The sequence below is a fragment of the Sarcophilus harrisii genome, chromosome 3, assembly GCF_902635505.1.
Source record: "Sarcophilus harrisii chromosome 3, mSarHar1.11, whole genome shotgun sequence".
Lineage (NCBI taxonomy): Eukaryota > Metazoa > Chordata > Mammalia > Dasyuromorphia > Dasyuridae > Sarcophilus > Sarcophilus harrisii.
Window position 1 is genome coordinate 399,004,849 of NC_045428.1, and position 26,119 is coordinate 399,030,967.

General features: G+C 32.8%; 1 protein-coding gene across 2 annotated transcripts in view; it reads left to right on the plus strand.

Annotated features, from left to right (window-relative positions):
* The window catches only part of OLA1 (Obg like ATPase 1), a 226,959-nt gene that overhangs the window by 196,923 nt on the left and 3,917 nt on the right, over window positions 1-26,119 (plus strand). For both annotated transcript variants that reach the window (XM_031960438.1, XM_012544822.3), the window contains exons 8-10: window positions 22,587-22,727; window positions 23,448-23,544; window positions 25,645-25,767. In XM_031960438.1, coding sequence (XP_031816298.1) covers window positions 22,587-22,727; window positions 23,448-23,544; window positions 25,645-25,767 — 361 coding nt within the window. The remainder of the gene's footprint in view (window positions 1-22,586; window positions 22,728-23,447; window positions 23,545-25,644; window positions 25,768-26,119) is intronic.

Sequence of the window (26,119 nt, forward strand, 5' to 3'; positions counted from 1 at the left end):
ATGATGTGCTTATATTTAAGATCTTCACTAAGTCCTTTTCAGGACTAAGTCCACAATGAGATACTTTCTTTCTCCTTACTCTAGCTAACTCTAGTTAGTCTGCTAAACTCCTCTATGATTTAGCCTGCCAGCCAATGGCATAGTCACATCTAATGGCACATTCTTTTAATGGCTTTTCCAAACCCTTGCTAACTATTGCTTTCCCGATTCTATTTCTTTATACCATTCCTGCTGTCTATTTTTATCTCATTTTGGTTGTAACCTCTTCTTGTAAATCAGTTTCATGATAGTGGGTGATCATACTTGTACTGTTAGTTGATCAAGCTATTAGCAAGTTTGCATGACAAATTATATATGTCAGGAATGTGTCTGGGCCCATTGCTTTGAACTACTTCAATATTTTCATCAGTGGCATAGATAATGGAGCAGAAATTATGCACATTGTTTGCAGGTGATAGTATATGAAAATAGTTGCCAAAACCTTTAAGAAAGAGGATTAAAATTTAAATGTATTACCCTTTGTCATGATAGACATCAGTAAATATTTGATGGTGATAATAAGGTTATAAATTGTCTTTCTGTCCCAGTGCCTTTGATCGTTCCATTCCCGTCACCCTAACATTCTCTTTTTTCTACCTATTCACATCTTACTCCTTTAAAGTCAAAGTCAAGTTCCTTCATAAAACCTCTTCAGTAGAAAGCTTCTAACTGAATTTTAGTCATTCATCACTTTATTATTTACTGTCTTTTATTGTTTCCAATATATTATAATTTTTCCACCTAAATTTTAAGCTCCTTAAGTGAAAGAATTTGATTATATGTGTACTTGCATACCTTTTTTTACTCATTAAAATATTTATATATATATACACACACATATACATCCATCCATACATACATATACACACACTCTTCTTCATATATTTTATATAATATTGGAACTCCTTTCTGTTCCTTACATATGACACTCCATTTTCCAATTCCATTCAAAGCTTTCACTGCCTTCCCTTTATCTAGAATGGTTCTCCTTTCTTTTTTCTATCTCCTAGTTTCCATTGCTTCCTTCAAATTTCAGCTAAAATTTTACCTTCAATAAAAAGCCTTTCCTAGGCCCTTTGAATGCTAAAGACTACCATCTGAGTTTACTTCACGTTTACCCCATTGAGGTACATGAAAGTTCAATGGGAATAGCACCAGTACTACATATGAATAGCAATTTAAATTTTATTACAACTTACAAGGATAGAAGAGATGCTAAGGGGGAATAATCTTGCTTGCAGTCCCCATTGCCCTTAGCTAAGGACAGGATACAATAGGGTGGCTCTGGACATACTATGTTTTCACCGATTTGTGTGTATATCTAGTGCATACATAATTATCTTTTCCCATTAGGCTATGAACAGTGTTTTTGTCTTCGAATTCCATTCTTTAATATTGCCTGACCCTGAATAAGCATTATTCCCATTTTTCTGAGTCAAATTCAGGGTAATTGTCATACTCCAATATACTTTTATAGCATATTTAATGTTTGCAAAATCCTTTTCTCCATCTTATTTAAAACAAAAAAAAAAAGTCCCCAGACTCATAGTGTACCTTTTACAAGATTATTAATAAGCAGTTAATATTGTACAATTAAAACTACACTAAGACTTTTGGGAAACCCTGTATTTTCAGTGTTCTATTATAATAAACTTGTTCTTGATATTTTTTCACTACAGTTTAGTTTTCATTGAGGACAATACAGAATTCTACATACATAAAGTACTACAGATCCACATCACAGGGATTAAGAGCACAGCACCCCATGATCTGAAAAAGCCGGGCAAAAATTTTTGGTCTTCCCCTTGTGCCAGAGAAATCCGGTATTCTGGGAAAACCTGATGTGAAAATTCAGATGTACAAAACAGATCAATTTAGGAAATTATTGTTCACTTTACACTAATTAAGGCACTTTAAGTTCACTTTAAGTATGATTCCATTTATTGTAATATTCAGAAATTTGATACAATGAAAAGAAAGTTGTATAAGGGTCAGAATGTGTGGGAATTGATTATGCTTCTGCCATCACCTAGTTATTTGTGATTTAACCACTGAATTTTTTCCTTCATCTGTAAGGTGTGAGAATCAAATTAGACCAGAAGTTCTTAGTATCAGGCCTTTGAACCTGTACTTTTGATAGTTCTTTTTCAATATAGTGATTTTCTTTATAAACTTATGTGTTTTATGCATTTTATATTACTGTTCTGAAGTGGGGTCCCTAGGCTTCCTTGGTCTGCTAACGGGGTCCATAACCAAAAAAATGATTAAAAACACCTGGATTTCTTTCTGGTCCCTTTGTACTCTAAAATTCTGTGAGTCTGCTATATCAAATGAAACCTATATACAATATCATTTTCTAAAGTAGTCATCTTGAACTTTAGCTAATGATATTGAACAAAATATTTACTTGACTTTGAAGTTCAAGCGAGAAGCACTTTGATTTTTCTGCCTGTTCTTATTGCTCATACTTCAAATGCCACTGTGGAGTGTGGCCAATTCACAGAAATAGCAAATTAACTTGAGCCTACATAAATCTTTATAAAACAGAATTTTCCCACCTAATCTTGGTCTCTTTAACTCTACCCTAAACACACACACACACACACACACACACACACACACACACACACGCGCACTCACCATTTTCTGCATTGCATAATTTAGTACCTTGTTTTTATCAAAAATACGATTATGTATGTTGTGTTTCTATTTGCTATCCTTTTGTGTATATCTTTTCTCCTCTCTCTTAAAACTAATTTAAAAATTACTTAAAGACAGGAACCATGTAGTATACTACTTTTCTACCCATCAATACCTTTTTGGTACTGTGTTCATAATAGATACTCAGTAAATACTTGTTTGATTACACTGAGAACAGACAGAAAGTAGTTTAGTATTTATCTGCAAGTTTGAATAACCCCCCATTACATGTGAGTTCTCTCTCAATTCATTCACATGTAAGTGAATTGCTCTATTCAGATAAAAAGTCTTCCTTGTTTCCTAGAAAACTGAAACTTCTGTCACCTAATTTCATGCTTCTGACAACCAAAAGAGAAATAAGAACTTAATATTTCCTTTATAATATTAATCCTTCCTAAAAATAAAAGTTAATGGAAATAGCTTCACATACCGAAGTCACCATTTTTGTCTTCTAAGCTTTCCTATCAGGTGCCCTTAGAAGATAACTATTCTTCTGAAAAGAATTAATAGGTGTTTGGGTATTTTATCCTATTTATTGAAGCCTTGATTCCTACAACTTTTTCTTTTTCTTTTTCTTCCTAGGCCCCATTCTTTACAAAATTTCTACCTAACCACATTGATCAAACCAATTTTAGAGTTGAGGGTGAAAGGGGTTGAGGAAATTAAGTATGTGCATATATATTATTGTAATATACGTGTGTTAGTTACAAAAGAGATATACAGACAATTAAAACACATGCCAAGAGGGAAAGAGAAGGGGGGAAAGGAAGTTATGTGATAACTTTATTCTATACTTAAAGGAAATAGTAAGTTATACATAATAGATTTGCAATTTGACATACAGTCTTTTTTCTTCTGTGATAAAAATGCTTGTTTTATTTCTTAAGTTCAGAATAAAAATGATAAAAGATATTTTTTAAAAGATACATGCCTAGTAAAGAATGAGATTATAAATAAATTAGAAGAACATAGGATAGTTTACCTCTCAGACCTGTGGAAGACGAAGGAATTTATGACCAAAAAAGAACTAGAGATCATTATTGATCACAAAATAGAAAATTTTGATTATATCAAATAGAAAAGTTTTTGTACAAACAAAACTAATGCAGATAAGATTAGAAGGGAAGCAAAAAACTGGGAAAACATTTTTATAGTCAAAGGCTCTGATAAAGACCTCATTTCCAAAATATATAGAGAATTGACTCTAATTTATAAGAAATCAAGCCATTTGAAGAATTGATAAATTGTCAGAGGATATGAACACAATTCTCAGATGAAGAAATTGAAACTATTTCTAGCCATATGAAAAGATGCTCCAAGTCATTATTAATCAGAGAAATGCAAATTAAGACAACTCTGAGATGCCACTAAACACCTATCAGATTGGCTAGAATGATAGGGAAAAATAATACAGAATGTTGGAGGGCATGTGGGAAAACTGGGACACTGATACATTGTTTGTGGAATTGTCATTCTGGAGAGCGATTTGGAGCTATGGTCAAAAAGTTATCAAACTGTGCATACCCTTTGATCCAGCAGTGTTTCTACTGGGCTTATATCCCAAAGAGATCTTAAAGAATGTAAAAGGACCTGTATGTGCAAGAATGTTTGTGGCAGCCCTCTTTGCAGTGGCCAGAAACTGGAAACTGAGTGGATGCCCATCAGTTGGAGAATGGCTGAATAAATTGTGGTATATGAATGTTATGCATTATTGTTCTGTAAGAAATGACCAGCAAAATGATTTCAGAAAGGCCTGGAGAGACTTACATGAACTGATGCTGAGTGAAATGAGCAGGACCAGGAGATCATTATATACTTCAACAACAATACTATATGATGATCAATTCTGATGGTTGTGGCCTTCTTCAACAATGAGATGAACTAAATCAGTTCCAACAGAGCAGTAATGAATTGAACCAGCTATACCCAGTGAAAGAACTCTGGGTAATGAGTATGAACCACTACATAGAATTCCCAATCCCTCTATTTTTGTCTGCCTGCATTTTTGATTTCCTTCACAGGTTAATTATACACTATTTCAAAGTTCAATTCTTTTTGTACAGCAAAATAACTGTGTGGACATGTATACATATATTGTATTTAACTTCTACTTTAACATATTTAACATGTATTGGTCAACCTGCCATCTGGGGGAGGGGGTGAGGGGAAGGAGGGGAAAAATTGGAACATAAGGTTTTGCAATTGTCAGTGCTAAAAAATTACCCTTGCATATATCTTGTAAATAAAAAGCTATAATAAAAAAAAAAAAAAAGATACATGCCTAGATCTCAAAGTGTTTACCATCTACAGGAGGGGATATGATATAATGTGGAAAAAATGGTATGATAGAATGTGATAAATACAGAAGAGATGCTGACAATGTTTATAAACATTTGGAGGTTGGAGAGATCATTTTTAAGGCTCATGAGGACCACAAGAGGCTTCATGAATGAAAGAAATGGCAATTTAAATAATATTTGGAAAATAGGATTTTAGTAGACATACATAGATGGAAAGAATCTAGATAGTGAAAATTGTTCCAGTAGGATCATAGAACTTGATTGAATGGGTGGAAGAACAAGAGATCGTGGTGATTGTAGTCAGGGAAATGAGTTGTTTAATTTAAGATCTTTGAGTTATCATTTTCCAGTATTGGTAAGATGTAATGGAAGGTTAGTAGATGACATTTATTGAATTGGCAACTATTAAAGTTGGAATAGTCAAAGAATTTTGAAGTGAGGTTGATGAAGTCCTGAGTAACTGGGTGTAGTTGGCAAAGAGGGACTGTTATATTGATGGAATTGTTCCCTAGGACAGGTAGGGAAGGGCGCTGGTGGGGATCAGTTCAGCCTCATAGAACTGCTGCCACCCTCTGTGGAAGTCATGGGTAGTGTCTCCAGCCCTTTATATGTCCAGGCAAAAATCTGAATTTTGTCAAACCTCTTGGGTTGAATTTCCCCCTAAATCTGTCCATGGCTCATGCCATCTTGGCTGAACCCCTCCTTGGTGATAGCCTGCCACAACACTCTGCCTCATGGTGACTCTCCTCCCCTCCCCCCTATGTCACATGGTGTCTTTCTCCTTAAGATACTAAATCTTTTGCTGTTTAACCTGCCAGCTAAGGTCATGCTCCAACCTCATGAAATGTTTCCTTTTTTCTGGGAACTTATCCATCGTTAATTATTAAAATCCCTTTCCTTGCTAACTATATGTTCTTCTAGTTCTTTTTATATTTGCCACTTCTGGTGTCTATTATATCTATTCATTTTATCTATAACTTTTTCTCCTAAATAAACCTACTTTGCCAAAAAGAATGGCCATTGTGAATTCTTCACATGATCAAACCCCTACAATTGGTGCTAAATTCCAAATAATCATTTGGAACCAGCAATTGTTCTACTAAACCATATCATTTGGTGCCTGAAACCCTCTGGCCTTCTTGACAAAAGGTAAGAAGTATGCACCCCAACATTTTTCTACTCCTCAACTAAGATGAGGTATGACTGGGAGCCTGGTGAACCCAAAACAAAAGCATTTGTAGCCAGCAAATACTCTCCTAAGTCACATCAAGATTATTAGACAAGGCAATAAGTTACGTATTGTGAAATAAGATGGAAAATTGACCTCAAGGTCAGGAGAAGACAGGGACAAAGCTAAGGAGAGCGTTTTATCAGATAACAAAACATTTGATTATGCCTGTCATTTGACATGGCCTCTTTCCATTAAGCTGTTGAGTACTCTCTAAGCCTCAATGACCTCTTGTGAAGCTGCTATTATTTGGTTTTTCTTTTTTTCTCATTGGGAGAACCTAGGTAGCATCCTAATTTTTCTCACCTGAAAGCTGAGTACAACTATCATGTCTACCTTCCTGAGGCAAAGAACCATTTGTGTTTTTCATATCAGACTTTGTTAAAAATTTTTTAAATGCTTACACATTATGTTTCTATTTTGAAAGTTATGTACACCTGCCTTTTTATACTCATCCCAAGTAGAAAAAGTACTTTTGTCTTATTGTATTCCTATTCACATTTTTGTTGATGGTTGAGAAGCCTTGTAGTTATTAGTAATTTCCTAAAGCAATCACCATGAATTCTAAATCTCAGTTTCAAACTTTAGTCTTTCTTCAGGGTTTAGGACCAGAATATTTTATTGACTTTATGTGCTTATGAAAAATTGACCAAAAAAAAAAAAGAAAGGAGAAGCTGTAGAAAGGTAACAGTATTCCTTTATTGAGCTTTTAAAATTTAAAGTATTCCCCATTATTATTATAAATCATAGATCTAGAGCTGAAAGGAACATTTGAAGACAAGCATCCCTGCTGTTCAGTGACATTCTTAAAAGTTCATGTTCTTAATTTTATATGATTTAAGTAAAAGATTGAAAGTGAAGAAAACAGTCAAAAGAATAACAAACTTAACTGCAGTAATGTAAATGGAGACAACATTAAATGTCAACAAACTTAATTCAAATGTCAGTGTTTGTGCCAAATGACAAAAGTTAGCAAACATTGAGTGACATTTTTTCAGTCATAAATCTTCATTATTTTATTTGAGGTCATTGCTTTTTAAAATGTTTTTGCTTAATTCTTAAATTTATTTGTGTGAGAGAAACATACCCAGAGGGAAAAAGAAAGACAGAAAAAGGGATGTGTATTTTCTTTTGAGTGTCTATGCCAAAAGTAATTTTTTTTCTTTTTTTTAAAGAAAGGAATAGTACCTTAAGTTATTGGATCAAATATGGACAACCTAGCAAAGCCTTTTTTTTTTTAAATTTAGGGTTGAAATTTCTTGAAAAGGTTATATTATAGTTAATTCCTATTATTCCAATTTATACTAGTCTTTTCTGATTCTCGTTTGCTGCAGACTAGTTAGAATTTATAATATATGAGATTTTACTTCATTATTTCTCTTCCTTGAGTTAATGCAGAGCTCACATTCTACTAGAGAAGTCAACAGAAAAACTGTGTACCATACAGGATATAGGCTGTATAGATTGAAGTTAATTTCAGTAGAAAAGCACTTGTAATTAGGAAGAATGGAAAAATCCTCTTTGAGAAGACAGAATTTAAGGTGAGCTTTGAAGGAAGCCAGTAGGCAGAGTTAAGGAGGAAGAGTATCCCAGACATATGGAGGAGAGTCACTGAAAAGACTTGAAGTTGGGAGATGAAGTGTATCGTGCACTTTAAGGAACAATTCTTGGTAGCCAATGTAGCTGAATCACAGAGGGTATGAAGGTACTCTAAAAGTAGCCTAAGAAGACTGAAACAAAGGAAGGAAAAGGCTAGATTATAAAACGCTTTGAATAACTAAAGAGAGGACTTTATATTTGATCCTAGCGCCAGCAGGAAGTCACCAATATTTATGAAGCAAAGGAGTAACAATGTTATACTTTCAACTAGCAAGCTATTGTAGTATTGTAGTAGGCAAGACATGAGATAATAAAAAGCCTTCATTTGGATAATAGTTGTGGGAGTAAGAAGATTGGAGAGATGAAGTAAAGATAGAAGTGGCAATATCTGACAACAGATTAGGTTTGTGGGGTAAGGAGTCAAGGATGGCAACAGGGTTGCCAGCTTGGTTGATTTGAAGGATGATGGATTCTTTGAAAGTAATAGGACAGTTGGAAAGAGGGAGACTTCAAGGAGTTCTGTTTTGGAAATGCCGAGTTTGACATTTGACATTGACTGTGGGATCTCCAAAAGATAGCTAGTGATATGGAACTGGACCTTAGAAAGCCATAATTGAACCCATGGGAGCTAAGATGTCATTAGGTGAGATACTATAGAGGGGGAAAAAAGAAGTCCCAGGCCAGAAGTTTGAGGGACAATGTGTAGCTTGGTAGGTGTGGTCAAGATGGAGATCTAGCAAAGGAGCCTGAGAAGGAATGATCAGACAATACTCAGGAAAGAACATTGTCATGAAAACCTACAAGCTAGAGAATATCCATGAAGAAAGAGGACCAATAGTGTCAAAAGCTATAGAGGTTGTCTTGAAGAGTGAGAAAAGTCTTTTTTTTACATTGAGGAGCTAAATGCAATATATTTACAGTAAAACAGAAGTTAATACTATTACAATTGTAACTAACCAGAATGGAAGATGAAAAAAACCACCATGTGAATAGCTCTCCTTCCCAATTAGTAAACAAGTGCCATTTCTTTAGCACTTGCTTTTGTGCCAGGGACTGTGCTCAGTTCAAAGAATACAAAGACAAAAATGAAAGCTTCTGCTCTAAATTAGATTACATTCTATCAGGGTAAAAACATTTGCACATGTAAGAAAATGTAAAGTGTATAGAAAATAAATACAAGGAAATTTTGGTGTTATGGGATTGAGGAAGCATTAAGAGCTAGGAGAATGAAGAAAATTCTCTTATAGGAATGGAGTGTTTGAATTGAGCATTGAAGGAAGCTCGAGATTCTAAAAAATGAAAGGAAGGCATGGGAACAATTTATACAGTAGCTGGAGATAATGGCCAATATGTGAGGAACAGCAACATGGGCTAGTTTGGCCAAATCTTATACTGCATGAAGAAGTGTTAAAATTAAGTCTGGAAAGGTAGACTAAAGCTAGATTGTGTAACAGAGTTTTAAAATGTCAAATGGAGTTTATATTTTATCCTGAGGAGGCATGTAAAGTTGGCATGTATTCTTGTCCTAAATATTTTACTTTTTGAGTAAGGGAATGGTAATGATAAGATCATTACCTATGCTATCATTTTTTTTCTGTCAATTGAAGCATCATTCAAATTCTCTGTTGCCCAAGAAAAAAAAGGAAAGACATTTAGAACTGTCTTCATGAACTAATTTTTTTAAAATTCAATATCTTTTTTTTTAATGGAAATTCTAGCCCTCTTTAGAAATGTGTCTGTAAAAAAAATATGATCTGATACAATGATGTCAAACAAATAGAAATGGATGTATGGGGGGGAGATATTGATTTAAAAAACACATTAATTAATTATTAATATTATCTATGCTATTTTGTATTTTTCATTTATTTTGTTAAGTATTTCCCAATTATATTTAATATGATTCTGAATTTTGCTCTCAAGTTTGACAGTTTTGCATTAGTGTGTTGTAGTTCAAATCTCTCTTATTATGGCTGAAGAAACTGAAACGCATATTAGTGAATAAAAATGGATTATGATCACATAGCTGGTTAGAGAAAGCTGTGATATTAGAACCAAGGTATACTGGCTTTCAGTACTGGGCTTTTATTGGTGTTCATTCTGGAGTCAGACACTTTTTCTAAAAACTCTGCAGTCTGACTTCAGCTCCATCAATCAACTGAAGTTGCTATCTTCAGTGACCAGTTATCTTAATTGTCAAATTTAATGACCTCTTAATTCTCATTCTTCTTGAAATCTTTGTAGCATTTAACACTGGATATGTCTCTTCAGGATTTTCATGAAACTACTGTCTTGGTTCCCCTTCTACTGGTTGTTCTTTCACTGCTTCCTTTCCTCATTTATCATCTGTATCATACTCAATCATTTAACTATGGATATACCTCCCACACCTATTTAACTCCCTATGTTGTTTCAATTGGTTATCCTTTCAGTTCTTGTGAGGAGCATTGAATTATCTCTTCTATGCCAACAAATACCCAATCTATATATCTAGACCTAGTCTCTCTCTTGAACCTCTAGCCTTGTATGGTCAACTGCACATTGAACTGGATCTTTCCTCTAAAATCCACCTCTTCCTATGAAGAGTAATACTATCCTTCTAGCCACTCAGGTTTACAATCTTGATGGGTTTCTTCTTGTTTTTGCCAATGTATTATATCTCATAATTGCCAGATGTCCTTTCTCATCTACACATTTTTCACATATCCCTCCCTCACCATTCAAGCAGCCATCACTTCTTGCCTAAACTATTAAAGTAGCCTCCTCTTTGATCTCCTTATCCCAAGTCTTCTGTGCTCCAAAACCTCTTCCACACAATGGTCAGAATGCAACTGAAACACAAGTCTAACCATGTCCATCCCGACATATATTCAACTACTTTTATTTCCTATCTCTATCTCCCCTTCCATCCTTTCTCCTATACTTGAAATGTGTTCCTTCTTTCTACCTTCCAGAATATTGGCTTCTTTCAAGACTTTGTTCAAATGTTACCTTCTGCCTGCACTTTTCCTTATATCTCCAGTTTCAAATATATGCCCTCCTCCAACTTCCATGTATTCATTTTGTGTTCTAAGTTTATATAGGTACATGTTACAGTTCTCCATTTGACATAAAAAATAATAGCTAACATTTATATAGGACCTTACAGTTTGAGAAGCACTTTTCAAATGTTCTAAAATGTGATTGTCACAGCAGTCCTGGAGGTAAGTGCTTTTATTATTTCCATTTTGCCAATGAGGAGACTGGGGCAGAAAGCTTAAGTGGCTTTCCTGGGTCTCATAGCTTGTATATGTCTGAGGCAGAATTTAAACTTGGATCTTCCTGACTGAGATCTAGTGGTCTATATATGTCACCACTTAATTGCCTTTAACTGCAGAGACATTCACTTTTGTCATTCTGTCTCAAGTACTTAGCACAGAATCTGTTGTCTTGGTTAATCATTGATTGATTATTAACTTTTTTGTCATCGATTAAGTTTTTCTTTGTGAGTTTTATATCTACTTTTAGATCATAGCCTTTGGGGGAAGAGGGAGGGACAGGGTAATTTGGGGTTAAGTGACTTGCCAGGATCACATAGCTAGTCAGTATTAAGTATCTGAGTCCAGATTTGAATTCAGATCCTTCTGACTCCAGGGCAAATATTCTATCCATTTTGCCATATGGCTGCTCCTAGATCATAAGTTTTTTAAAGGCAGTTACTAACTCTGGAGAAATTTTTCTGATACACAAGTGATCACATTACTTGCCTGCTCAAAATCTTTCAATAAATCCATATTCTTTAGCTTGACATTTACAATCCTCTATAATAGTTTCCAAGCTACCTTTATAGTTTTATCTCACACTGTGTTCTATATTCATCATGTACTACAGATCCATTCCAATTTCTTGACTTCAAATTATTGACTTCCACAAACTTGATCTGATCTTTCCAATGGATTGTGGATATATGCATGCATTTCTATGTGTTAAAATCTCATCTATTCTTCATGATCCAGCAAATGATACCCCTTCCAAGATGCTTTCCTCTCCCCTCATTATAACCCTACCCCTTAAGTCATCACTGATTTTTTTCCTTCTATAGGATAACCAGCAAAGAGCAATATTATAGAGTTCAAAGGATGGGAGAAAGCTTTAAGTAATGAGCATTATGTTACTGAGAGATCAAGGAGAATAAAGACTAAGAACAAACCACTGATTGTAGAATTTAGGTCAGTGATAAACTTTGAGATTGTGAGATTTGAAGCCATATAACAAAGATTTGTTATAATGATGGATAATGATGAGATAGTGGGAAAAGAAAATATGAACTACTTTGTCCCCAAAATTATCAGTGAAGGGGAAGAAAGAGTTGGTTTTTCAATAGGAGAGAAAGCAGAAATTTTTTAGGTGGTGCAAGAAGAGCCATTGCAGAGAGAGAAATAGAAAAGAGATAAGGAGATGACTGATAGAATAAAATGTAGGAGCAATGCAACACAGGATGGAAATGGAGAGATTACAATTTCCCGGGAAGATAATCACTAATCACTCTTTCCTTAGAAACAGACAGAGGTGGATGAAGTAAAGTTTTGGTAATAGGGATCGCAACAATTCGAATAATCTAGGTCAGAGACTTTTTTGAGTATGAAGCACCTTCACCACTTTTGTTAAAACTTCAGAACAAATTCTCATAAAGTATATTTATATCCCCACACATTATTACTGAGTGAAAAACCACATGTTCAGAAAAAAAAAAAACTACTGTGATTTCAGTAATTCTTTTAAATGAATTTGTTTATCAATTTCATTTACATTTCTATGAAAATTAATAGTTCATATATATGTATGTAAACATTGTTTGCAGAAGCTATAAATTATTTATTTAATATAGTACATCGTGGTTGACTATTTTGCTGGAGCTAAATAAAGATCTAAAGCTTTAATGGCAGGGTTTTTGCTTAGGAGATTTTTAGACCTCTAGTAATAATAATGCCACATCATCCAGTGGTCTTTGACCAAGTTAGGAACCACTGTTAAGTGGTTTTTCTGTTAAATAAAGACAGTGGAAATTATTTTAAATCACTTCTAGCTTGTTTAATCCAAGAGCTATTTTTTTTTTTTTTTTTTACTGGGCATTTTAAAATATTTTCCATATAAGTATCACATGGTCATCTGAAACAGATTAGTTGAATGTAGTAATGTAATTTGTTTTTGTCTTTCTCCCCCACCTCCATCCCATCTCTACCTCTACCCCTCACTATAATTAGATCTTAAAAGGCCTATTCCCAAATGATTCAATGCTGTGAATATAATATTATGTAGTATTATAATTTGGTAGTCCTGGGATTTTCTAATAGGACAAATTTCCAGCTTTTCATAATATCTGCCACTTAAGTTTTGGGGTGTGGTCTTTCCAGTTTTCAGTGCAGGGATACAAGACAGAAATGAAGACTAGTACTCTGCCTTGGAAAATTTATATTCTATTGGGAGATACAGAATAGTTAAAACAAGTAAATGCAAGATAACTTGAATAGGAAAAACAAGGAAAGGATGCAATTGCTTCTTTATATGGACATCCTCCTTTCAAAAAAGAAAATTATATTCATCAGAGTCTACCTTTTCTATCCCTCTATTCAACATATACTTAGTATCATATTAACTGTGCTAAAATCAGGATGGGAGATGCCACAATGGAGCAGTGTAACTGTTTTGCCCAATTTAGTCCAAATTTCAAAATTTCTTCCTTGCTAGAATTTTGCTTTTTCTCTCTTGAATCCTAGAACTCAAGCCAGCTGCATTACAGTTTAAAATTAAGTACATTATTCGAAGTTTTACATATTTAGAATGTTAGTCAAATAAATGCCAATAGTTTAAAAATGTATCTCTTTGAAAACCTTCGGGTTTTTAGACATATACCCTTAATCCAGAAAAAGAAACATGTACTCTCAGGGAGGTAGCATAGTAAATATGGAGTCAGAGTGAAAAGGGTGTCTTAATGTGCCATCTTTGAACTTGTACTTTAAGTATTTTGATAACTATTCTAGTATAATTGATGTTCTTTGTAATCCCATTTTATTTTATGCATTTAAAACCTTATCCTTAGAACAGGTGCATAGATTTCACTAGATTTCTAAAGAGGTCCGTAACACATGAAAGAACCCCCCTGGTATAGCAGATAGAGATGTCATTGGTGCCAGGAAAACCTGGATTCAGGTTTTCTGACACACATTGTGTGAACTTGGACAAGTCACTTATCTTCTCAGTGTATTAGACAGCTATCTAAGATTATGAGTTATAGAGAAGATAAATCTGCATTCATAAAGAAAATCTCATCTGGGAGTTTCCTACACCAGTGAAACCTCAGTTCCTAAGCCTCTATACGAAATATGGCAGCCATATAGTTCCTTTAGATTCAAACCATTAGTCCTAAAACAGACTAAAATAGAATGAGAGAAGTGTTTACCACTTCAGAATTGAAACATCACTGTTACTCATTTTATCTTATTTGATCATTATAATTCTGTGATGTATCTACTACAGATAAGCATAATAATGTTTATATAGCACTTTTAAGTTTTACAGAGCACTTTATAAGCACTATCTCATTTTATCCTCATGGCAACACTGTGATATAATTCCTCTTAAAATTACTTTTTTAGATAAGGAAACTTGACTTGTCTAGGGACATACAACTAGTAAATGTCAGAGGCTAAATTTTAGCTCAGTTCCTCCTGAATCCAAATGTAGTGCTCTATATATTGCGCTCCTTCATTACCTCTCAAATGTCAGAAGTTATTAACATTTAAAGGGAAATTAAGATGTTGGATTGAGAGTTTTAAATATATACATCAGCGATATTTTGCTTTTCCAAAAGTTTTTTCCTTTTCTTTGTATTTTAAAGAATCCATAAGGAAAGGAATATTGTCTGACTTTGGAGATATCTGGTCTAATTTTTTTCTTCTTATATGTTAGCCCTGTGTTTGCTAGATTGTATCTCTTACACATCAATGACTAGGACTGGAATTTTCCCTTTACTCTCATTTAACATTGGTTATTCATTTGTTTTGCTGTTGGCACCTCCTTAACCCAAATTTTTCTAGACACAAAGATAAAATCTTTGTCTTTTTAAAAGATAGTTCTTGTGGGAAAAACTTGGTATGTGGTGATTTTGAGTAAAATGCTTCTGAAATTATCTTGATATTTCCAATTGCCTTTTTTTTCAGCTTCTAAAATGAAATAAGAAGTTGAGAATGTTGAATGAAGCCCACTATCCCTGGCCAACAAGTATGGCTTTTTTAAAAACCTGGCCTATAAATTCTGTTTTTAAAACCAATTGATCTTAAATCTAAATTGGAATTTCATCCTTATTAATTTCTTCATAAGTTTCTCTATTTATCTAAGATTGTCCTATTTTATGAATCATGATTTTGTTCTTTGGATGTATCCATAGCTCTCTATGAGCCTTCCCCAGAATCTTATTTTCAAGTCATTTTAGGATGGAGAAAATATTAATTTTTATCTTTTGAAATGTTGATTTAAAAAATAAGTGTTAATATTAAATATGCATTTATTTTCTTATGTTTATATATAATAATAATAGTTATTATTTATGTAATATCTTATGTGTCTGGCACTAAACTAAGTACTTTACAAATATCTCATTTGATCCTTCTAACCACCCTAGGAAATAGTGTTATTGTTATCCCCATTTTATAGATAAGTAAACTTAGGGAAACAGACAAAGCAACTTGCTCAGTGTCACAAAGCTAGTAAGTATGTAGGGCTGAATTTGAATTCAGGCCTTTCTGAATTCAGGCCCAGCACTCTTTCCCTCTTAGCTGCCTATCTCAGAGAGACACTAGTTTTGTGACCTTGGACAACTCACTTAATCTCAGTTTCTTCTAACTAATAATATCTCCAGTAGTTGTTTTTAACATCAAATGAAAAATTTGGAAAACACTTAACCTGGTGGATGGATAGTAGATGATATATGAATGTTAGCTCATCATCAAAATCATTATCATCATATGTCCGTGTTGTAAGGAACCCTTATTTTAAATGTTTTATTTTAATAAAAATTGCAACACATAATTAATGGTGAATATGGAAATTTCCTCATAGTCAAGGCATCACACAGATTAATTAGAATCTCAAGAATTGGAATTTTTGGGTTGGGTTATTATCAAAAAGTTTTTGGAAAATAAATTTGCAGTAATTTTTTTTAAATGATCAATACAGACAATTTAAAAAGAAAATAATTTGCTATTAGGAAGAGAAGGGGAAAAATAGTGTCAGTTCATATGCAAGCATTTATTAAGCACTCAATATGCCAGACAGTAGGCTAGGTATACAAGTATACAATTGTAAAGATTATAAGTGCAAAAGTGAAAATCTCTTCCTTCAAGCTTATATTCAATTGGGGATCTATTATGTGTTCATATATATGTTAAACATAGGATATATTAATACAACACTGAATATGAGGAGGAGAAAACTATGGTCAAGATTTTTTTTCTTTAATCTTATTTGGTATTTTGTTTTTCCTTATTTACATATAAAAACAGTTTTAACATTGTTTTTTTTTCTCTCTGATATTTTGAATTCCAAATCCTTTTCTTCCCTCCTATTTCCCACCTCAATTGAGAAAGCAAGCAATTTGACATGTGTTATACATGTGTAATCATGCAAAACACATTGTCATATAAGTCACTGTGAAATAAAGTACCCAAAAAATCCCCCTCCCCCAACCAAGAAAAAAAAAATCAAAAAATATCTTTGATCTGAATTCAGGCTCTGTAGTTCTTTTTCTGGAAATGGACAGCACCTTTCCTTTAAGCCCCCTAGAATTGCCTTGAATCTTTGTATTGCCGAGACATAGTTATGAGTCATCATACAATATTGCTGTTATATACAGTGTTCTTCTGGTTTTGCTCATTTCACTTTGTATCAGTTCATGTAAGTCTTTCATGTTTTTCTGAGAACATCTTGCTCATCATTTCTTAAAGCATAGTATTATTCAGTCATATAATAATCATATACAACTTGTTCAGTCATTTCTCAACTGATGAATATCCCTTCAATTTTCAGTTTTTTGGCCACCATTAAAAAAGCTGCTATAAATATTTTTGTACCCATAGATCCTTTCCTTTTTTGTTCTTTATCTCTTTGGGATATAGATGTTTTAGTGTTATTGTTTGGTCAAGAGAGTATGCATAGTTATATAGACCTTTGGACATAATTCCAAACTGCTTTCCAGAATGGTTGAATTAGTATATAATTTTATCAATAGTACATTAATGTTTTTCCCACATGCCCTCCTACATTAGTTATTTTCCTTTTCTATCATATTAGTCAATCTGACAGGTAGTAGCTGAGGTAGTAAGTAGCTCAGTTTTAATTTGCACTTCTCTCATCATAGTAGATTTAGAGTATTTTTTTATATGACTATAGATAGCTTTGATTACTTTGTCTAAAAACTGCCTTTTCATATCCTTTGACCATTTATCAACTGAGAAATGGCTCTTAATTTGATTTAGTTTTCTATATGTTTGAGAAAGGAAATATTTATCAGAGAAACTCACTTAAAACTTTTTTTTTCACTGTACTGATTACCAACTATGTGTCTCTGCTACTCTTTCCTTTTTGTCCTGTTCATTCTCAAAACTGTTTAGCTTCCCTCTTCTCCCCATCTCATACTTCCTTCTCTCCTACTTTCTTTTATGGTAAGATAGATTTCTACACCCAACTACACGTCTATATTCATTCTTTGAGCCAGTTCTGATAAGGGTTAGATTCATGTGTTCCCATCTCTTCTTCCCTCATTTCCCCCTCCACTGTAAAAATCTCTTTCAAGCCTATTTTATTTCATATAGTTTATCCTATTCTGCCTCTCCTTCCCCCTTCTCCCAATGTATTCTTCTTTAACATCATTTAATTTAATTTTTTTTTTAGATAATCATACGATCATATTCAACTTATCTTTGCTTTCTATGTATATACTCCTGATTTCCCTAATTTTAAAGATTTTAGTAGTTATAAATATAATTTAATATATAGAAATTTAAACAGTTTAGCATTATTGAATCCCTTGTGGTTTCTTTTTCCTGTTTGCTTTTTTATTCTTCTTTTGCATCTTATATCTGAAAGATATATTTTTTATTCAGCTCTAGTTTTCACATGAAGAATGCTTGAAAATCCTCTATTTTATTGACTGTCCATTTTTTCCCCTGAAGAATTCTACTTAATTTTGCTGAGTAGGTGCTGGATTTTTTTTCTTCCAGATAATTTCAACACATTGTTATATTACCGTTTATATTATAATTTCACATTAAAAGCAACATTATTCAGTATATACTCTTAGCAAAATTGCATTTTCAATTCTACTTGTGTGAAATTGAGTAATGTTAAAAGATTTAGAGTCATCTGATGAGAAAGGCAGAAATGTTTATAATGGAAGAATCATAAAGCAACAAGAAAACTTTGAGGTCATTTATTCCATCTTCTTCACTAGACATTTGGAGATATGAGGTCCTGAAAGGTCATATGGCTGCCTAAGAGTACACATACAATAATAAGTGATAAATCTGAAATTGGAACCCAAGTTCTCAGATTCCAAATCTAATATTCTTTCTTTTGTAGCTTTCTGCTTTTCATTAGATGAGACAATTGATCACTTGTGTGTTCTGCTCCTAGCCACTGTCTTGTTGTATGACATTCATTGAACAAATGATCAAATAAATGTTTGCTCCTCTGTTTAAAAAAAAAAAAATCCTCTGTATTCAATTATGTGGACTCTCAATTTCCCTTTTCTATACTTCTGTACTATACTTTTCTATACTGACAGCAGATTTGTAAGTAGGAAAGAATCCTTTGTAGGACAGTAAAAAGGAATACTCAGATTTTCAAATCAGTCTCTTAATTTATTACATCATTTCAGGAGTTCTCTCCAACAGTGCAATTCATAACATATTTATGCCTTTCTGTCATGTGAGATTTTTATTTGTAGCTTTCCAAAAGTACACTACAGAGACCACCCAGTATGTTGGAGACCATGTTACCAGCTCATCTTTAGGGACAAGTATAGTAAAAGGGGTGTAATAAAATTATAGGTGAAGGAAAAAATAGAAATAGGAAGAAAAAACATTTTATGTTGTCTGAATCATGCTCTTTAAGAAATGTCATTAATATTTATCAGTTTTTAATGAGAAATTTTTTTGGATCTTACATACCATTTTTATTTTACACCATTTTATATTTTGCATTTTAATTGTTTCATAATTCATATATAATTTTTGCATATTTGTTTGTCATATCCCCTCTATTAAAAAATGTAAAGCTTAGGGATTCCGCCTTAATTATCTCTGCATTTCTCCCAGTACTTTATATAGTGAATGTTTTGCTCATAAATATTTGGATGAAAGAATGACTCAGTCTTTTAGTCTTGAAGTTCCTATTTGACAGATGTTCATAATGGTTGCCACTGCTATGCCTTCCTTCCTTTGGTTCACAAAAGGAAATAGGAATAAAGCCACAATAGCCCTCCAAACCCTTTTGTCAGTGACTCATACTCTCAAAGCACAACCTTCCCCAACTGTTAATCATAAGGTATAGAGAAAATAAAAAGTAATTTCTAGTTGAGAAAGTTATGTAGAATCATAGATGTGATTATAATTCCCTTGAAAAAACTTAAACTCAGAAATGTGAAATTACCTGATAATCATATATAGGCAGTGACATCATTATTTCATTTGGGTTAATTCATAAAATAAATAAGATTAAAGACCTTGATGTTTTTAGCAGGGTTGGTTTTGTATTGTTTTGGTTTTTCTACTTTTTTATTTTCTAATTTAGCTTACTTCAGGAAACAGTTTTGGGACAGGTCAGAAATGCAATTACTTTTATTTTACTTTGATATTTATGACCTTTATGTGTGAAGATACTAACTAACCTCTATTAAACTTGACCTTTGAAATGTTGTCTAGTAGTTTTGATGTATTTAAATCAACCATGACTCAACTTACCAGTCAATGATTGAAGTTAGGCATAGAGACCTAGAGCAGACTTTTTCTCTTTTTAAATAAGGGGCCAGTTTACTGTCCCTCAGACTGTTGTTGGAGGGCCGCACTATGGTAAAAACAAAAACTTTGTTTTGTGGGCCTTTAAATAAAGAAACTTCATAGCCCTAGGAGAGGGGGATAATCGTCCTCACCTGCTGCATCTGCTGGCCCTTGGGCCGTAGTTTGAGGACCCCTTACTAGCCTCTTTGAGGTTCATAATAGTCAATGATCTTGGCCTCATTAATATCATATTATAGCTAACCCAGTTATCAGATACATGATGTACTACTGGACAGGTGATTTTGAAAGTGTTTTTTGCCTTTAAAAAAAATCTTTGCTTTAGTATAACCACATGATTGTTTGTATATATAATTAAAAGCTCTATTAGAATATTTTTCAGTGTCTTTTATTTATTCACAGAAGTAAAACATACTTAGAAACCTACTTTTAATCTTTTTTTTTATATGTATGACAGTGAAAGTCACAAAAGTAAAGCTTGTAGGCAAAGAACCCAAGTCACTTTATGGAGAGTGCTACTAGACTATATTCTTTTAGGGAGGCTATAGCAGGTCTGATGTCAGTCACTTTGGGGACCTTTAGACCTCAGTGCTCATTTATTGCTAAAATGTACCAGCTCTGCTTCTGCATTATGAAGATCATCTGTCAACACTTTGAGATATTCTCCTTTGTTATTAAGCTTGTGATGCTCTACACTGTCAGGTTTTTTTGCCAATTATAGTTAAGGTACAATGGTGTATTCACTGGATCAAAGTCTCACACTGGCGGTAGAGGAATGATTTGTAAGTCTTTATTCATCTGAATTGTACAATAGAATACCTGAGGAATGCAAATAATCCCTCCAAGGACTCAATAGAAAAGACTGTTAAAATGACAGTATAAGACTGTTATTATACTGAATTGATGTTTTAGCCCAAAGTAATTATTTCTTATCTTGTTGTTTTGTAACAGTTCTTAGTTTATTAGTTGTGTTGGCCATATTTACTAAACAAAATTTGTATGAGATTTTACAAATTATCCTTTTACATAAGTTTCATTTTGATTTCTTTGACTTATTACATGATTTATCAAAATTATGTATTTGATACAGATTTAGAAAAATGTAAATATAAACACATGCACACAGAGAAAACATTGATACAAATATTTTTGCCACTTTGAAATAAATTGTCTAGGTTATGAAGTTTATCTGTTTCTGTAATAATTTTGCAACCCAAGAGGTACTGACAAAATTTTTTTTTTTATCTTTAACTGTCCCATCTGAAAACCAAAAACAGTTTTTTGGCTTAACCTTTTGAAAGCTCATTCAGTATATCCCAAGGTGAATCTTAAATGTTAATCTGTTATTAGGGCATAACAAGGAAAAAATCATAATGAATATTGAAAAACCTATGGTGGTATATTTATATAAGTAAATGACAAAAAGTCATCCTTATGTAACAAATGTGTGAAAACTGTTGAATGAACTTTTATATTCTTTGTCCCATCTAAAACCCTACTCAGTGGGCCATGCACTTAATCTCATAATAGCTCTGATCCCCTGCTATTTTCTGTGACAAATGAGTGTTGATGAACTTGTGGTTTTGTTCATTTTTTTCCCCTGAAGTGACATTTACATTGATTATTTAAAGGATTGCAGACCACAGTTTCAAAGCACTTTACCATAATGGCTGTTAAAACCTTGGTTTAAATCTCCTAAATTAGTAGAGCTAGCAGCACGACAGTGGTACTCATTAAAGTATATGTTTTGGGGTGTTTTCGGTATTAAAAAAATCTGTGGCAACCTACAGTACAATATTCAAGTCTATACCTGAGCCAAAAGACTATATCCTAGAAGCCACTCTCTAAGAATGTGTTATCATTATACTTTTTATTCCCCTCTCACTTAGGCCCTCAATTGATTCCAAAAATATTTCATATTAAAATGTAAAATTCTACCTTTTTCTAGGTCAAGCATTCATTATCTGTTTCTTAAAATGTTTCTGGCTTTGCATATCCAAAAAACTTTATACATAGTTGTGCTAATTATGTATTTTTAGGATTGGAATTCATAAGAATAATTTGGTTGTTGGTAAATGTGGATTTCTAATCATGTTACTTTTTCCCATGAAAAATACCTATAGAAATGATGCAAATCATGTTTTGTTGTTTTGGATAAAAGAACTGCACATGCAATATAAGTAGAGTTGTAATATAAACAATTAATTTGTTTTGGTAACTTCAGAATTATCTGAAGGTATTTTAAAGTTCTTCTAAACAAATAGAATTTTATTTTTGTATACCTTAGTGGTGTTCTTTATATATCTTTAAATAGCTAAGTTTTTCTTCTTTTTTTTCTTCTTTTTTTTTTTTTTTTTTTTTAGGTTATATGAGAGTTATCATTGTGGAGTAGAGGTTTAAGCATTAACAAAAAAAAAGTTTTAAATGTTTTGCTAATATTTCATACAGTTTTTATACTAAAATAAAACTAGATAGCAGTAAAATATTAATGGAGTACACCTGAAGCAATTGCTGCCTGTTAATGCCTTGACCTTGGAAAGCTATACACAAAAAGATGGCATCATAAAACCGTGCAATTCTTATGAATATGTATGTGCTACTTGATAATAATGAATGTGGTACAGTCATGCATGCACTACAAGATAATGTTGTGCCCTTTTTTGTCTACAGGTTGATAAAAATTAAAGAGTGGGTAGACAAGCATGACCCAGGTGCCTTGGTCATTCCTTTTAGTGGGGCCTTGGAACTCAAGTTGCAAGAAATGAGTGCTGAGGAGAAACAGAAGTATCTGGAAGAGAACATGACACAAAGGTTAATTAGCATTCATTTTCCCTACACTTTATTATCAACTATTTCCTTGCAGTAATTTAATTGCTTGCGCTGATAGAATAATAAATGACAGAGTAATTACCATTATAAAGAGGGAATCTTCTCCTTTCTTTACCATGAGACAGAGTGAAAAGATTTATTTTAAATTAAGTTTTTAACTGTCATCTGTCATCTCTGTACAGTGTTTTAATTATAACATAGGTATTAGTTATGTATATTTTTGAGAAGGAATGATCACCAAAACTCTTTCGTCATGTTCAGACTGGGGGGAAGGGGCTGTTGGGGGGGTGGAAAAGAGAGGTATGGGGAGAAGGGGCTTGAATCAGTTGCCATACTTTTTCTGAATAACAGTAATAAATTGTTTAAACATTGAATTTCATTCAAATAATTTTGCTTTCATGACCTGATATCCTGAAAATCATTCATACTGGGACAAAATAACCATATGAACTAATGTATTTTTTAATTCTTAAAGTAAATAATTCAAAGTGGTATCTTTAAGATGGTACCATTAAAGAGATTAAAAAACAATATTCTTTCCAAATGTATTTAACTATATTTTGAAAAAGATAAGGCATTTTTCAAATGTGCAAAAACTTTTTTCTTTAAATAAAAAATGCATGATCATGTTCAACATATATAGAGAGAGTGTGTGTGTGTGTGTATGTGTGTATTGAATGAATTTGTTTCATTTTATTTCAGTGCTTTGCCAAAGATCATTAAGGCTGGCTATGCAGCACTCCAACTAGAATACTTTTTCACTGCAGGCCCAGATGAAGTACGTGCATGGACCATCAGGGTAAGATTCATACTTATTCATCAGCTATATCCAGTTCCACACTATTGAATTCAGATTGATATCACTGACTTTGAAGTTTGTCATGGTGGCGGTTAGCTAGTCATTACAGATGAGGTTTTTGTCCAGGATAACTTTAATTATTTGTGAGCTGCTGAACAGTGAAAGTGGAGCTGCATTGATTGAGGCAGGTAACAATTGATTCTGCCTATTACATAGTCTGAATTTCTTCATCCTGTAGAATCTGTCTACCCTCCTCCTGTGGTCAGAGATAAGACGTACCAGTATTGTGCTTGCTTAATCTGTGTGACTGGGTTTGTCTGCAGTGAAATTGATGTTGCTTTTCATTTTGTATTCGCTAAGTTTGTTTGGGTTGCGGGTGGTTCTTTCCTCCTTTGCTTTGCTCGGATTACATTTTCAGCAATAAAAGCAATATAACATCATTATACTCTTCATAGATACACAGTTGGGCTCAACAACCTAAAGTCAGTGTGTGTAATAATTCATGTCTTTCTTGATTTGAATTCATAGAACTAGAGTTTATTTTTGTAATTTCGTATGGTCTATCCATTTACTTGAAAAATTTGATATGTGTTTTAAATATTGATGTATACTGATTACAACCATAGAGAATGACTAATTTATTCCCAGAGGACAATAAGAGCTGAACCGTAATGGTTTGCTTTTAAATGTAAATATATTGTAATATAGTGGTTAGTACTGAAAAATATTTTGAAATGTACATAGTTTTAAATGGTGCATTAAAGAATATGAAAATAATACTGGAACTTTTTGAGATGGTGAATGTTATTCAGTCTTTTATTCTGCTTCTTGCATTTATTTTCCTGCTACATAGTGAATTTCAGCATTGCTTTGATTTAATTCAAATCATTCCTGTTTTCAGCAACTACTATAATTTATTCAGTTACATTTTATTTTGATTTAACATGGATAGAAACGTAGGCAATTCGACATGTTAAATGTTTTGTTTGAATATGCGCTTCACTTTTCTTTATCTCATCTCCCCTTTTAAAAAATGTGTGATTGACTTCTAACCAAGGTCTTTTTATATAGATTGCCCAAATAATGTCAAAGCAAATTTTTGTTGGTAAGCAAATTGCCAGAGTTTGTTTATTTTTTTTTTTTTAATACTACATAACTTCCAAACTTAAGTATGTTCAATTAAAGATAAACCTTGCTCTTTGCTCAAAAATCTGAAAGGTGGTTTATTTTAAGACTGATTCTAAGTATCCTTGATTTAATGCACTAAGATATTTAGTCAGGTAAGCATCAGTGAGTAGCCATATTAACCTAATACATCTTTTATTGTAAAAACTGTGCTTTACAGTGTCAGACTCCTTACCACTTTAACATGCTTTATTAAGCAGCCTTTAGGTCACCATTATTTCTCAAATTTCTTTCCATGGTTGTATGTGCCTAGAATATATGTCCTTGTAATTTAACGCATGGGACAATTAGGAGATATTCCTCTTTTTCTACAAAACTTAGAATTTTCTTTAACAAGGGTTCAGTATGTATCTAGATTGCACTCCTTAAATCTATTATTTAAAACTTATTACTTTTTTCATGGACTTTCCAACAATTCTGAGAATATTTGGGAGATTCTATAAGCTTGACATGTCTAGAATGTTATATTACATTTATTGATTTTTATATATTTTATAAACTAGTGGAAATCCAGAGGATATTTATATTTAACTTTTTTTTTTAAGACTTTGATAATTCAGCTTGAAAATTACTGGAAAATCTTTATTTCTTTTTTTTTTAATGGTGAAAATGGAAAATCGAAATGAAACTTACCTTCAGAAAGGATCTCCACATTTAAAATCAATAGTACTGTGGATAGCCATTAGGAAAAAAACAAAACTACATTTCTTTAGTATCAACTGATTTATTGGTTCTAAAAAGTCAGTTATCTGTTTGCCCCACTATTGAGAAATTACCAATTATATGCCTGACATTTTAACTGATATGAAACTAAGTACTAGTGCAACACATGCATATCTGAAAAGAGAAATTCTACTCTTGATATCTGTCTTCTTCTTAAGTATATTTAATTTTCTCTGGTCTTTCTTTTGGCAGAAAGGGACGAAGGCTCCTCAGGCAGCAGGAAAGATTCATACTGATTTTGAAAAGGGATTCATTATGGCTGAAGTAATGAAATATGAAGATTTTAAAGAGGAGGGTTCAGAAAATGCTGTCAAGGTAAGAGATTGATTTTTGTTTACATTCCACTATTGAGATTTTATCAATTATAGTGACAATTTATATGATATGAAAGCTAATTAAAATATATCTGAAAAGACATTCTATTTATAATCTTTCTTCTTAGTATTTAAAATTTCTGGTCTTTCTTATGAGAAAGGATTAAGCTCTCAGGACAGAAAATCTCAACTGATTTGAAAATTCATTATAGCTGGTAGAAATATGAGCTGTTTATAGGTTTAGGTTCAATGAAAAGTAGCTGTCATATTGCTAAGATTGATTTTAAGATTTGCAATTCCTGTTTTCATTGGAAAGCAATATGATAAACTAAAAAGTATCAAGACATTTTATA